Genomic DNA, 14,674 nt, shown 5'->3' with positions numbered 1-14,674 from the left:
AGTAGTGTCTGATGCCATGAGTACATGTCTTATCAGAAAATAGTGCTAGAAACAAACGGAGAGATTAATTTCGACTTCTTTAAAGCTTCTTCACTAATTTCGTTGCTGTTAGCTTTCAATAACGAAATTTTCATCAAGCGACTGTCGGGATGGCTTTTCTTGTCGGAAAAGCAAAAAATCCTAATTTAAAATTGAATAAGTGTTGTATAGGAAACAAAAAAAGAAGTTAAAGAGGCTACGAAACGGCTGTTGGTTTTCGACTTTAGTGACTTACACGAAAGTCGAACTAATGGCCGTAGAAAATTTTATGATCACTGAGGACAAAAACAACATCTTAAATTATCTTTATTATTATATTAGAGATCCATTTTTTTACATAAAAATAACAGAAAAGTCCCCTACATATGTTGGATATCCATAATTTATTTGATGCAAAAGCATTTAACTTTCAACTCAAGTTTTCTAATAAAATAACTTCAAACTTTTTAAACTAGCTAGCTAGCTATATCCTTCGAAATTTTGCATAGAAACATGCAAGTTTATTTCACATAAAGCCAGTCGAAGCAACAGCACAGACCGTAGCTTAATTTACCGCCAAAATAAATGCTGAAGGAAAACTTTCCTTTTTTAAAAAAAATAAAAAGTAGAAAATTCATCATAAAAAAGTAATTATTTATAATCAGGATGTCTAGACGTCTATCATTTCTTGCACCTTGACTTTTTGTGAGTGGTCCTTTTATAACACGCTATTTTTCAAATTGAGATTATTGATTCGTTTCGTAGCCCCGTTTAAAGACCCGAAAAATTATGTTTTCAAAGTCACGTACATCTTGCGACATGTGGAGATGAAAATGTTGCATGATAACTACGTCGTCAGTTTGTGCACCCTTTTTTTGTAAGAATATGCTTTATAAGAATACCAAGCTTGGATTTTGGTTGAAAACAATAGATATATTGTATAGAACAATAGGGAAATAAGAATAATGACTAGCTTGGTTAAAATTTTGATATTCTTAGAAAAAAAAGCGTGTAATACGATTGCAATGCGACAGTCGCTCGACGAAACAAATTTTCTATACATATGTTTGTAAACAAATGAAAAAGAAATTGTAATTCAAGCAATAAGTAGTTATTTTTTTTTTTTTTGAAATGGTTAGCATTACTCTTGTTTTAAGCTTTATAGAGCTGGATGGAAGTTTCTAAAAAAAAATAGAGTTGTCCACATCTTCACCAGAATTGATTTTTTATTTTATTTTATTGCCGTGGTAAGGATTTTCCATTTCTGCAACAAAATGTTGAATTTTTATATTTAAGTTTCAAGTTTTTGAGTTGCAATATACTTTAAGTTTATTGTCCTTTTCTAATTGAGATATAATTTATTTTACTGTCCGAAGTCTACCTTACTAGAGTAAATATTCAAAGAACATGGGACGATCATCAAAGGACAAACGAGATGTTTACTACAGACTTGCAAAAGAAGGAGGGTGGAGAGCAAGAAGTGCTTTCAAGTTATTACAAATAAACGAAGATTTTGATTTGTTCACGGGGGTTAAACGGGTAGTTGATTTGTGTGCAGCACCTGGTAGTTGGAGTCAGGTTTTAAGTCGGAAACTTATCGAAGAACGTCAAGGGAATAACGAAGACGTGAAAATTGTCGCCGTCGATTTGCAAGCAATGGCACCTCTGCCGGGCGTCATACAAATTCAAGGAGATATAACGAAGGTATCGACCTTTATTTTTTTTAATCCCTACGAGCACTCAGTAGTTATAAAATTTATGGAAATTTAGTTTATTGTTCTATCAAATAAGTGCACTGAGGTAAGAAATTTAAATAAACGCCCCGTCAATTATTTCGTCATTTACGGTATGCTAAATAAATTTCATAGCTATCAACTGCGAACGAAATAATCCAGCACTTTGAAGGAGAGCCTGCAGATCTTGTTGTATGCGATGGGGCACCGGATGTGACAGGATTGCACGACATAGATGAATACATTCAAGGACAACTACTACTCGCTGCCTTCAACATAACAAGTCACGTGTTAAAAAAAGGCGGCAATTTTGTGGCGAAAATCTTCCGCGGAAAAGATGTGGATTTGTTGTACTCTCAGTTAAAACTATTTTTTCCAGATGTAACCGTGTGCAAACCAAGAAGCAGTAGGAACTCCAGCATAGAGTCTTTTGTCGTGTGTTTAAATTATTCACCTCCTGAAGGTTATAAACCTACCATGGCTAATCCTCTGTTAAATCAAGACCTCGACTACAGCAGGTACGTTAAAAGTTAGACTGTATTTTGTTTGGTAGTGTGCTTTCTTTGTTTTACCCTACAATACGAGTCTCCGTTAAATACTAAGTGTAGCCAGCGCTTTAAGGTCCAGTTTTAACTGATTGTTATTTATATTTTGAACAAAGTGTGTAAAGAGTCAGTTTTTTTCATGCACAAAGTCAAACATTCATTTACGTAACGACGCCTTCTTTTAAATACTTTGCAACTTCTTTCTTTTTAACATTTCTTTTTCAACATTTCTTTTTATTTTATTTTTTTGTAATAAAATTATAATAAAAATAGGGATGATCCACAAATCGAAAGTGTACGCTGAACGTCAACTCACCCACCCTCCCACTTGTTAGATTTTGCCCAGATTAGCGAAATTGCCAAACGCCCGAGAGCTTGTAATTTCAGGGATTTGACAATACCGTCCTTACTCAAATGAGCTTCTCTGGCCAATAAAGCGACGCCTTCCTCTACTAATGCGCGCTCTTTTTATAGAAAATATCTAATGATGTATCGAATGATAATAACACTCGAAGTTGGAAGTGATACAACCAAATTAGTTTTTAGAATAACTTATATTAACATTGAGATGTTTATTTTTTTTTTAAATTTACGCGAAGATGTTAAAGTTATTTCGTTTTTTTAAATTAACGTCATATTAAATGATTTTATATACTTAACGACTCCTTCGAAAAAGCGAATCCCTCCAAAGAGCGCCTTCCCACAGTCCCTAAAGTACGTGCCACGGGCGCTCATTCGAGCAAATACGGTATTGTTAATCGCTGGGATTATAAGCACTTGCATCCAACCATAAATTTGATAGTTCGGAAACTGTCCATTTTTTTAGCTCTTTCTCGAAATGGGCAAACAACAGCATTGGCCAGTGCTCTGTACCCGGTAGACTGCAAAAGTTTTATTTTAGCAGGGGTGTAGGCCGAGTAACGAACATCAAAAATACGGTAGCTGCACTTTTCACAGTGTCAGCTGCGAAATGTGCAGGTCGTAAAACAGTCCGCTCCACGATCTCGAAACCTCCGTCGGGGGTTGTACGCTGGTGTGAAGCGTACACGACAAATCAGTTAAAATGCGTTCTATGCTTTAAGAATCGATGTTTCGCATAAATAATTTTTCTTTAACTAACTTGCTTTGATACTGCACTCATAGAGGTAGAGTTGCACCCTTAAATGCGAAAAAGTTTTTGCTTAAATATGTCTGTATTTCTTACTATGTTTTCTGTATTTTCGTCGCTTTTAGTTTGGAAGGTATCAATCGAGTGGTGACTCCTTTTATGGCTTGTGGCGATCTAAATTCATATGATTCAGATATGACCTATCCGTTAAACTTAGAAAAGGGGAAGGAATACATTCAACTACCGCCCACCCAGGCGCCAATCAAACCGCCTTATCAAACCGCCTGCGAATTGAAAAAGAAAAACCTTATACAAGAAGAAGGACTGTCTGTTACAACACAAATTAATGACGATATAAATAAAGAAGAGACCACGTGACAAGTTGCAAATATGTGTATATGATTTTTTTGTAAAATAATTTTAACCGATTGGCGTTGTTTTGTCCAATAATAAAGATGTACCTAGCCTAGTCAACTAAGCTTTCTTCAAGGATATCACATTTAGTTTCTTTCAAACAAAAGCCTACACGTAGAAAAGTCAAAGTAAATCCCTAAAATTCAAATCCATCTCATAGCAAACCACGAATTACAATCAACCAAAGAGCACCAAGTCGCCGTGATCATATCTTACCCTCTTAAAGATAATTAACTCCTATATATACGAAATTGTGACACTCGAGGGCTAATATATGCTGATATCAGCAGCAAAAATCTGAAAATTATAAAGCAGATGGTCACATAGCTATTTTGTGATTTTAAGCTACCTAGCTAGTACCATGCCAGCACTCCAGAGGCACATTTGTTTTTAAATAATTAAGTGATAAAGTAAAAGAGCTAAATTATTATTTTATGTAGCTAGCTACACAAAAGATTTTTCAAGGTATTCTGTCATTTTAAAATTTTTTCTTATGACTGCTAATTGTTTGGTGTATAGTTTTTTTCTGTGGATAATGGATGACTGTTCCAGCCTTTAACAAAGCGTTCTAAATGCTCATGCGTGGTAGAAAGACAAGGTGTAGAAAGCTTACGTGTAAAGAATTCTCTATGTTAAATAAGCCATTATTTTCTAAATACTACAACACTTGATAATAAATTAAAACGCATCCTGTAAATACATACCTCCATAAGCGTTCGATACGTTGATTGTGGCACGATTTCCCTGCAATAAAGCTCCTCCTGCCATATAACGTGCAACATGTATTCTCGACACCTTGGTCTGCGCGAACACTTGAACATAACACATATTTTCTCACTGCATTAACGAATTATTCTACGATTGTTTTTGCTTTGTTGTTTGTGTTGCACTTCAAGTAATTTTTTTTCTGGAGAAACCATCTATGCCTCCGTGAATAACAAATCCCCACCGGATCAATTTATGATTTACATCTATATGCCAAAGAGCCATTGTATTTTTAACACATACCTTTTAATTATCCTATTTCAGATTATGACTTTTTATACACCACGTTTTTTTTATTTTTACGCTGTACAGTTTCAGTTTTGCACGAAGAATTCTACGGAATAACAATTTAGCCCATAATCCTAAGTATACAAATGAGATCCAGCTTCCGTGAAAATCCTATTTCGACTTCCGTGAAACCTACGGAAAGATGTTTTTAATAGAAGTCCACAGAAAACTAGAGTTTTTTCAAATCTGTTTCAAAATCAAGTACCATAATCTATTATTTACTTAAGCCAGCGCTTATATGGTATACCAACTTTTCGTTGGTGATTAAGTTACCTATATACCAAGTTTGCATGTGTGACTGTGTATAATAAACTTAATTTATAGGGAGAGAATACAATGATCAACGAAGAACGTGATCCTATCATGTGGGACACTAACACCGCTTGTAATGTCTCTGCTGCTGCGACAGGTGGCAACTGCACCAATTTGTTAGAACAAATGTGCACACAGCAGCAAGAAGCAATGATACAGCTCACAACCTCTGTTAATAAGCAGCACGATCAACTGAACAGTGTGATCCAAGCCATGAATAATTTGGCTAAAAGCTTAACATCAGCTAATGCTCTGGGAACTTCAGCTCCTTCTCAGGAGCGTAGAAATGACCCTAATTCTCCAGATGGAGATCGGTCAAACATTACCCAAACTATAGTTGACTTAAATGCAGCACCTGCTCGGTCAACATTTACTATGGAAAATTCTAATAGGAATAAAAAAAAATCCCACCAAGAAGTGAGCATAAAAATACTGACACGGATCAACTCTCAATCATGGGATCAAATATTTGGTTTTCTGGTAACCAATCTGTTACAGGGCAGTCCAGTTCATCCACAGGGAACAACTCCCAGACAACAGGGAAGCTGGTGGAGACAAAAGATAAAGAACAGGAGTACTGACAGGAAACAACCAAAGAATACGAAGATGACACACTACCAACTGGGCCAGAAATTGCATCCTCCATTGCAGGTGCAGCAAAGATATTTTGTCAAAAGTCAATAAAAGAGGAGGTGCTTAAACAAAAATTGGAAAATGCAGCTGCACCTGCGAATTGTCCCTGTTTTGTGCCAAAAAAGGTTAACCTGGAAATATGGAGTACGTTGTCAACTTTCGTTCGAATGAATGACTACAAGCTCCAAGAAATCCAGAAATTACATGTTGCATCGACAACAATGGTATTGCGTGCAGCATTAGAACTGACTGAATTAAGGACACAATTTGCACAAAATAATGTGGATGTCAAGGGCCCTCTTACATCACTAAAAGATGCAATATCACTTGCTGGAAAGGTGTCTCAAGCAGTAAACCAACATAGGCGTAACATCATAAAACCATCCTTACCAAACCAGTATGTGAAGTTAGCGACATATACTGACGAAGCAGCGGATCAACTATTCGGGTCCTTAATATGTGAGCGTCTAGAAACTTTAAAAAAGGAAAACCAACTTAGAGCATTGTTAGAGAAAGAAAGGCTCAACCTAAAAAGAAAATCAGAATCGTCAAACAGGGGGCCTCTTACAAGACCCCAAAGAGGGCCTACAATCACTACAACCAAGCGCAAAAAGCACAGCAAAACAGGAACAAGATGCACTACAACAACAGGAACAGCTACCAGAGTACCAGCAAGTATCACAACATAAAAAACAAAAGTCGATAATGTCTTTCACAGCCAATAATAATATTCTTTCCGTAATTTGGTTTGCTTTTTCACAACATACATCCAACTACGAACGATGAATTTTGTTGTGATGACACAGACCGGAAGCTTTCAACAACAAATCGGACGTACAATATGGCGGTTTCAGCTTTGTTTACAAACCTTTATTTTCTTTATCTTTACTCATAATTAGTTTGCTAAGTTCAGTAATAAAAATAAAAATATTTTCGTCGTGTTATTCAACTAATAGCCCGGGTTCCTGACGCTCTTGGCATTACGGGGACTACACGGTACAGGGCCGCGAAAAGTAGAAAAAATCCAAAAAGAATTAGAAGAAGAAAAAAGTCAGGGCTAGGCCGGGCTATTCAACTAATAGCATACTTGCTATTTTGATCTTTAACTTGTGTATTATTTTTAAAAAAACAGTGCGATCATCGCAGCGTGGCCATCACTGTATAGAAAGATATAATATTGTTTCTGACTAACCACTAGTTTGGAAATGTGTAAAAATACTGAACCATAAAATGAATGATTCAGCATTCAAGGATAAAAGTAAAAACTGGTATTTTGTAATAAACTTCTAATGAAGAGATTTTCTGGGTATAATGTGAGTATAATAACGTGTTGTTGTGCTGCAAAGTTTTAAGCCACAAATTCACCTTTTTTAAACAAGCAGCTTTAATTTATTACCCCCTTAATATAAAAGCAGCAAATCCATTTTTTACCTGATTTGTTGCTAACTAAATATTACAAAAACTAAACAATTGTCAAGGTTTTACGGGATATTCCAGACCAGCGTATCTGGTATTTGAAATTATCTTAGGGATCGTGAATTTTCAGTCAGCAGCCGTGTCACGGCTGTTCGCCTCTCCTTTATACGGAACAATTAGGAAACATAATGATCTTTTTAAAACCGCTGACACAGCTTACGTGCTAAAAGTTATTCATTCATTTTTTGTCGATGATTTTTACGGTGGCGAATTTTCTACAGAAAAAGCTTTTGAACTTTACAAAAAGTTAAAATTGAGATTTTTAGAAGGACATTCCCCGCTTCGAAAATGGAGAACCAATGAAAAAGTATTGTGAAAAATCATAACGGAGTTAGAAAATATTGAACAACCGAAACCAGTTATGTGGGATGAATTCGACGATACTTTGAACTATGACTTACGAGAAATAATTGAGCCTGGCAACAACTTAAAGGGGCTACGGAACGGCTGTTGGTTTTCGACTTTAGTGACTTACACGAAAGTCGAGCTGATAGCGGTGAAAAACAAAAATGGCTATTTTTCTGGCATGTATGTAATTTACAGACTCAAACACACAGATATATCTAGAATTTTTATCTTTTCCAGCCTTGGTCATGTTTTCATCCAGAATGAGTCTTGCTGAAATATTTCTTTGTAATATACTTTTCGGAAAAAAATATTGAACCAGCGTGCAAAGTGCGCTGGTCTGTTCATTGCGCAAAACGCATTTCCCGGATTTTTATGTGCGCGGAATAAACGGAATGTGAGCATTTTAACCGGTTCGTAGCCCCTTTAACGCCTTCTATATTATTCAACCACTTATTATCACACTAAAAAATATTTTTTAAGATATTTGTAAACACCAACTAAATTGGAATAATAACTTTCCGGACGAATTCAAACAAAAATGGTCTGAAATAATCAACGACTTAAGTTCTATGAGAAGAATAAATTTTGATCGACGATATTTTCGAGACAACAACGAGCCTATCAAACATTTTGGACTGCATGGATTTAGCGACGCAAGTTTACAAGCGTACGGTGCCGTTGTTTATCTAGTCGCCGAAACATACAATAGAACACGGTTCGCAAGCTTTATTTCCTCCAAATCACGCGTGTCCTCCATGCAGCCTCACGCCATTCCGCGCACCGAACTCCAGGGAAATCTTTTACTGGTTCGATTTATGAGTTCAATAAAACACGCCATTCCTGCCGTGATTGAAATTTCGAGCGAACATTATTACACTGATAGTCAAATTTGTTTAGCGTGAATTAGAGCAACCAAAAAGGAATTTAAAACCTTTGTTTATAATCAAAATTGTCAAAATTCGCCAAAAAGGCATTGTAGAAAATTGGCAATACTTGCCTACCAATCTCAACCCTGCTGATCTCATTACCAGGCAGTCTATGAAACCTGTCTCACCAATTACCGGAGACCTCTAAAAATCAGAACCGACCGGCAGAATCCAAGTCTATATTCGAAGGAAGGGCTTCCGACATCTCCAGATTTATTGTCCGAAAATAGATTTAGTTTAGGGTATATATTCATTAAATCTTCTAAAAATTTCATAACAGTCACCAAGGTATCTAGAAGGTCGCCAACAACATTGTAAACTATACTTCCCTGTGAAACCACTGTAATTAATTGCTCCAAACGGTACATAACATAATCAACAGAGTCTTCATTATAACCTGCTTCAGATAAACTGTTGTATGATTTCGTCAAGGGATCTCATTACATATGTTTTGAAATTTTCTGCAGAACTAATAATCTTTCTGCAATAATAAGTTCTGGGGACCGCGGATCGAATCCCGCTCATTGCCAGGCAGTATGTTAGTGATGAACAAAGTAGTTCTTCTTCAATATGACTTACACGGATTATACTCGCCCGTCATGATCAGAGCTGTGATCGGGGTGAAACATTCTCAGTTGAGAATGAAATACGGATGCGCTATGATAAACATTCACCTGCGGAATAGTTAAGATGGGAAAAAATACTCTGGGTCTCAAACGATTTTTGATTGGTTAATTCTAATGTTCTTTGCTTACAAGGCCAATCCTTTGTTTTGAGCATGAATGGCCTTACTCTCGGGTGGATTTTTTCCCCACCCATCCACACCCTATTAGAAAGCCACTACAGTGTGCACAAAAAATTCTGACCCACCTGTTTAATAACCTCCCCCCCTTATTGGTTCTCAAAAAGAATTCTGACCCCCTAAGCTATTAAGACCCCCCTGTATTAAGCACCTGAGAGGACTCGACCGAAAAAATATAATTAATTCTTGGGTTTGTTTACAAAATAGAACAACAGTTCTTACAGGTAGCTTAGCTACCCTATAGCTAGATTTAGGATTAAACTAACATTTTTTACTTAATACTCAGTAAAATAGGTCAAGTTTGAATATTAAACTTTTTCGCTATAGCTAGCTAGACTAAGTATGAAATGACAAGGCTGAGCTGAGTTAAAAGTCAAAAGTTAAGAGGAAAATTACATCACAGTTTTTAAAATTATATTACACATATTTGAGAACACCTGCGGGAAAATTCATTGTTCGACGAGTTACCCCAAATGGGTAATATGGAAGATTTCTTCATAAAAAACATCAGAAACTTTTTCATGTGCATTACTTTCACATTAACAAAAATTAAAAAATTTTTAGGGAAACTTTTGCATTTTGTCATTTATTACTTTTAAAATTTCCCGTAATTTTGGGAGAGGAAGGGGATCAACCAAATGATTACGACTGATTCCATGGGAAGGGAGGAGTAGAAAATAGGCAAAAAATTGATTACGTAATATGTGAACGCTCCCTAAGCTATGCAACAACTTTTGCAGGAAAATAAAACACATGAAGAGAAAAAGTTTGTTATTAAAATATTAATTTCAAACCGATTAGTCCCTGCAGCCATTTTGGTGTAAGCGGTATGAAAAACTATGCTAAAACTATACTAAGTAAAAGTCCTATTACTTCAGTAAAAATTGAAATAATGACTTGTATGAAGTTATACTGTGGACAAATTGTTAATGTCGATTTTCGATGCCAATTCGATATCGCAACGGTGAAACTGACAAGCTGATTCTTTAAATTCCCCGTTCCCTCTATACGGCTAATTCGCAATGCATTATGGTAGTTGTATTCTACAGTTTTCCCTCCCAGAAGCGAGAGTTTGTAAATAAATAACAGCATTCTTTTTATTGTGGCGATAATAACAAAAAGCCGTTATTGTTTGTGATAATTTTCAAATCTCCTCAAGAAAATCATTATCTCCCTTATCCAAAACCCGTGTTATTGATGTAAACATTTAAATATTGTTAGTTAGTGAGGTTTTAGGAGTGAAAGAAGTCGAAATGGAAGTAATAAATAAGGATACAGATTTAGATATAATTTTAAGCTCTACAGATCTTGGGCCTAGCTTTTCTCAAAGCTCTTGTGTGGTACCAAGACCTGTTTTTAAAGAATTAACAAATGCCGAGAGGGACGAAGAAGTGGAGGAAAGAACACACGAAGATATAAGTCAATGGTCAACTGATCTTGCAGCTATGCCTTCGATCACCCAGGAGAAAATTCACCAATATTTAGTTCTTGGAAATAGCTGTGATAGCAAGCCGAAGGGTGCTACAAAGCATAAAATTCTTGGATACCAACTATTCAAGGAGAGCTACGTGAAGAAAGTGAGAGTTAAAAGTAATGTTATGGCTGAAAAATTAACTTTTCTTGTGAAATGTTTTGTAGCTGCTTCCATGAAAAGAGAAAAATATTCTGTTTATGTCCACCTGTGTCAAAGAAGTGGTGATATTTTGTATGCGAAATGTTTATGTAAAGCTGGAGCAGGAGGATGCTGTAAGCATGTCGCAGCAGTTCTATTTCAATTGGTTGAATACAAACAGTTGGACTTAAAAATTGTCCCTGATGACAAGACATGCACAGATTTGTTACAAAAATGGCATGTACCTGGAGAAAGTGCAAATTCTGCACCAATAAAATTTTCTGCAATGGCATTCGAGAAAGCAGACCTTACGAAAGACACAAATGAAAGTCGCAAAAGACCGTTGGTCACAGGAAATAGAAAATTTTGTTCTACACCACTGTTTGCACATGAGCCCTCAACCGAAAAAGTCAAAAAATTAGCGACAGACTTATTTGAAATAGGGCAAGGAACTTCAATGGCATATTTATTACAAGGAAATGACTATAAACCATCATCATTTTATGACACATCTATAAAAGAATTTAATTTTGAACAGACAAACAGTGAAACAGTTGAATTACGTCCGACAGTTAATTTATTTTTGCAGGCTCTTGACTTTGAACCAGAAATAGCAGAGTTATCAGATGAGCAAAAGTCATTTGTAAACAATTTCATTCATGTCAATGCCGAACAAGTTCGAGACATAGAAAAATCCACATGTACTCAGTATAAATGTGATATGTGGTACACAGAAAGAAAGAAACGCATAACATCATCCAATTTTGGATCTATTATAAATAGAAGAAAAAATATACATCCAAAAAGCATATTACAAAAATGTCTAAATAAAAATAAAAACTTTACATCAGAGGCCTGCAAATGGGGCTTAGAAAATGAAGTTAATGCTCTAAACTGGTATCAAACCGAGAAAAATATTGAAGTCGAAAAATGTGGTTTCGTTATTAATCCAAAATGGCCGTGGTTAGGTGCAAGTCCTGATGGCGCAACAACTTTGAATGGGAATGCTCGATTGATTGAGGTGAAGTGCCCATATTCAAAAAAGGATTGCTCTATTTCTGACGCATGCAAAGATAAAAATTTTTTTTTACAAATATCGAATGGCAAGCCAAAACTCAAAGAAAGACATAATTATTTTCACCAATGTCAAGGTGTGATGGCAGTAACACAAGTCAATGAAATTGATTTTATTGTTTATACAAAAGTTGACCGACATGTGGAAACAATAGTTTTTCAAAAGGAAAAATGGAACAGAATTACTTTGCCTGAGCTAACACACTTTTATTTCACTTTCATGCACAGCAACATTACAGAACAACAGTGTGAGTAAATAAAATTGTTTCCTCACAATATTGTTTTGTCTTTATAGGTAAGTAGTTCAGGTAAATCTTCCTCGAGCTCAAATCCTCTATCAGCCATCACAGAATCCCCAGGCTCTAGCAAATCGTATATACCACTATCTTTTGTTATTCGTTTATCCGAAAAGCGTCCACCATACAAATCAGAGACAAATGTCACTGATCCATCAGGAGCTATTCCGACTAATCCTTTTGCTGTATTATGGTGTTTGTAATTTGAAAAGGTACTGGACTGTGTGCGATATGACGTAGGCATTTCCACAAATACTTCTGTACAATCTAATATGACACGGGTATTTGGGTAACTTTTTTGAAAACATTTCGGCATTCTATTTTGTACTGTTTCTTTTGAAGCCCATATTGGAAGCATACGGAATTGTGAATGTAAAAAATCTGTCCATGTAATCAATATTCTGCTTATGTGACTTGTCGACATATTAAATCGAACAGCCATATCTTCTAACAAAAGTCCACATCGAATTCGAACCAGTATCATAAAGAATTCTTCTTCTGCGCTCAATGATCGTGATCGGCCTCGTTTTGTAGAGTTTATATTTTTTGTATTTTCAGTGTTAGTATTTGAACCCCAATATATTAGTTTATTTGCAGCTGGTTGTAAATATTCTAAAACTGCTTTGAATAATTTATAAGATTCGAATCCGGTATAAAACTTAAAGTGTGCTTCATTGTGTTTAAACCGGTCAATTGAAAATGCTATGTCACTTATAGTGGCTTGTTGTTTTTCAATAGTTTGATCAAGTTCCTTTTCATGAATTCTCATACAACTAATTTCGGCTCTCAATTTTTCCAACTCTTGTTTTAACTCTTCCTCCACAGATAATTCTGCAGCAATGTCATTTGTCGTAGCCCTCACAGGAGAAAATAGTTGCAATTTACAGTTTGTACTGTTGAGAGTTTTTCTTGGTTTGCTAGCTGTTGGTTTGATAGTTTTTGGGACTATTGTGGGAACATTGTTCATATATGTCTTCTTTCCACCAGTGAAATGAACAGAGCAAACTCTATGCGATGTAGAAGGTACAAAATCCTTTCTACTGATCATAAAAAGCCATTTCTTTCGAAGCTCTGAGTCTTTAGGAATGACATAAAAAGATAAGTCTGGATTCTTCTTTGAGTTGTTTTGACAGAGAGGTACACAGCAAGTTATCCCTCCTCCTTTACTTTTAGCTTGCAATAAAAAGCTTGAACTTGATGAAAAGTTTGAGCCAATGCTTGCAGGAGAGCCCAAGTTTTGAAAAAAACTGTTGTCTTGATTAGAATTTTGTATATCGCTTTGGTTTTGAGTAGAATTAAGGATGAAGTGTACTTGTTCGGCCATTTTTGTTACTACGAATGGTTTTTTTTTTTTTTTTTTTAACACTACTTTATATTATATTTAGAAATTATAAAATTACATAGTATCATCCGTTTATTCGGCTTGATACCTTGAAAATTCAAACATACGTTATTTTATATAATTTTGTTTTGGTCTATTTCTATAGCGAGAGACCGCCGCTCAAAATATATAATATATAATACTATTTCGGCTATCGGAATTCCCTTATTTCCGATAGTGTGTTGGTCAAAGACATGTCGATATCAGATATGTTAACATCCCGCCGCAATGATCTTGATCCACGCAGGCATAGCAATGTCGATCGGAGTAACGAAAAGCAAATTTTCGTTCTGACAAACGTCGTAGCGATAGACGTTGGTATACCACGTTTATCTGCTATCAACTCAGCAAGACGTTGATAGAATCTCTTGCATTCTCTTCCTAACCCACCGTGTGTAGAAAACACCAAAGGTGTAAAAGAACCATTTTCAACCTGCAAAACCCTTTCGTTGTATAACCTTTTCTTTTCTTGCTCATTTCTTTCATAGCAACGTTTGATTTCTGTGTTCCTATACCTCTGGGCGTTAAGGTCAAAGACCCTGACATCGCAGAATACCCGTTGGCCAGGAATCCAGAAACCAAGTGCGCTAACATCTAATCGAGCTTCATTGGTTGTGATCGCACTTTTCTGGTCAAAGCGTTCGTTTTGTAGTGGAGCAAGCATCGGTTCAATTCGTACGTCTTTACACACTTCTTTCAAAAGCTGAGCAGTTATATCACGAACTTCGTTATGACGTTGTGTGACAAACCCACCCTTTTTGCAGGATAACGCATGAGCAAGATCAAACTTTGAGCCACATGCACATTCAAATGGTAACCTGGGTAATTCCCAGTTATATCGAATTCTCAATGCGTCGAAAAACTGCTCCTTTGTGAGGTAGTAACCACTCTCTTTTATTGGCAGAGTCGTCAACCATTTTGACGCACCTATTTCCTGATTTGC

General features: G+C 35.9%; 1 protein-coding gene across 1 annotated transcript; it reads left to right on the top strand.

The window, feature by feature from the left end:
• Nucleotides 1-8: 8 nt before the first annotated feature.
• Nucleotides 9-3,832, top strand: LOC130656068 (putative tRNA (cytidine(32)/guanosine(34)-2'-O)-methyltransferase). Its single transcript, XM_057458910.1, has 3 exons — nucleotides 9-1,722; nucleotides 1,887-2,269; nucleotides 3,530-3,832. The coding sequence occupies exons 1-3, from the start codon at nucleotides 1,426-1,428 to the stop codon at nucleotides 3,780-3,782; spliced, it is 933 nt and encodes a 310-aa protein (XP_057314893.1). The 5' UTR covers nucleotides 9-1,425; the 3' UTR covers nucleotides 3,783-3,832.
• Nucleotides 3,833-14,674: the final 10,842 nt, after the last annotated feature.

This window comes from Hydractinia symbiolongicarpus, chromosome 8, assembly GCF_029227915.1.
Source record: "Hydractinia symbiolongicarpus strain clone_291-10 chromosome 8, HSymV2.1, whole genome shotgun sequence".
In the NCBI taxonomy this organism is placed as follows: Eukaryota; Metazoa; Cnidaria; class Hydrozoa; order Anthoathecata; family Hydractiniidae; genus Hydractinia; species Hydractinia symbiolongicarpus.
The sequence above is the reverse complement of the archived record's forward strand: the minus strand, read 5'-3'. Positions and strand labels throughout refer to the sequence as shown.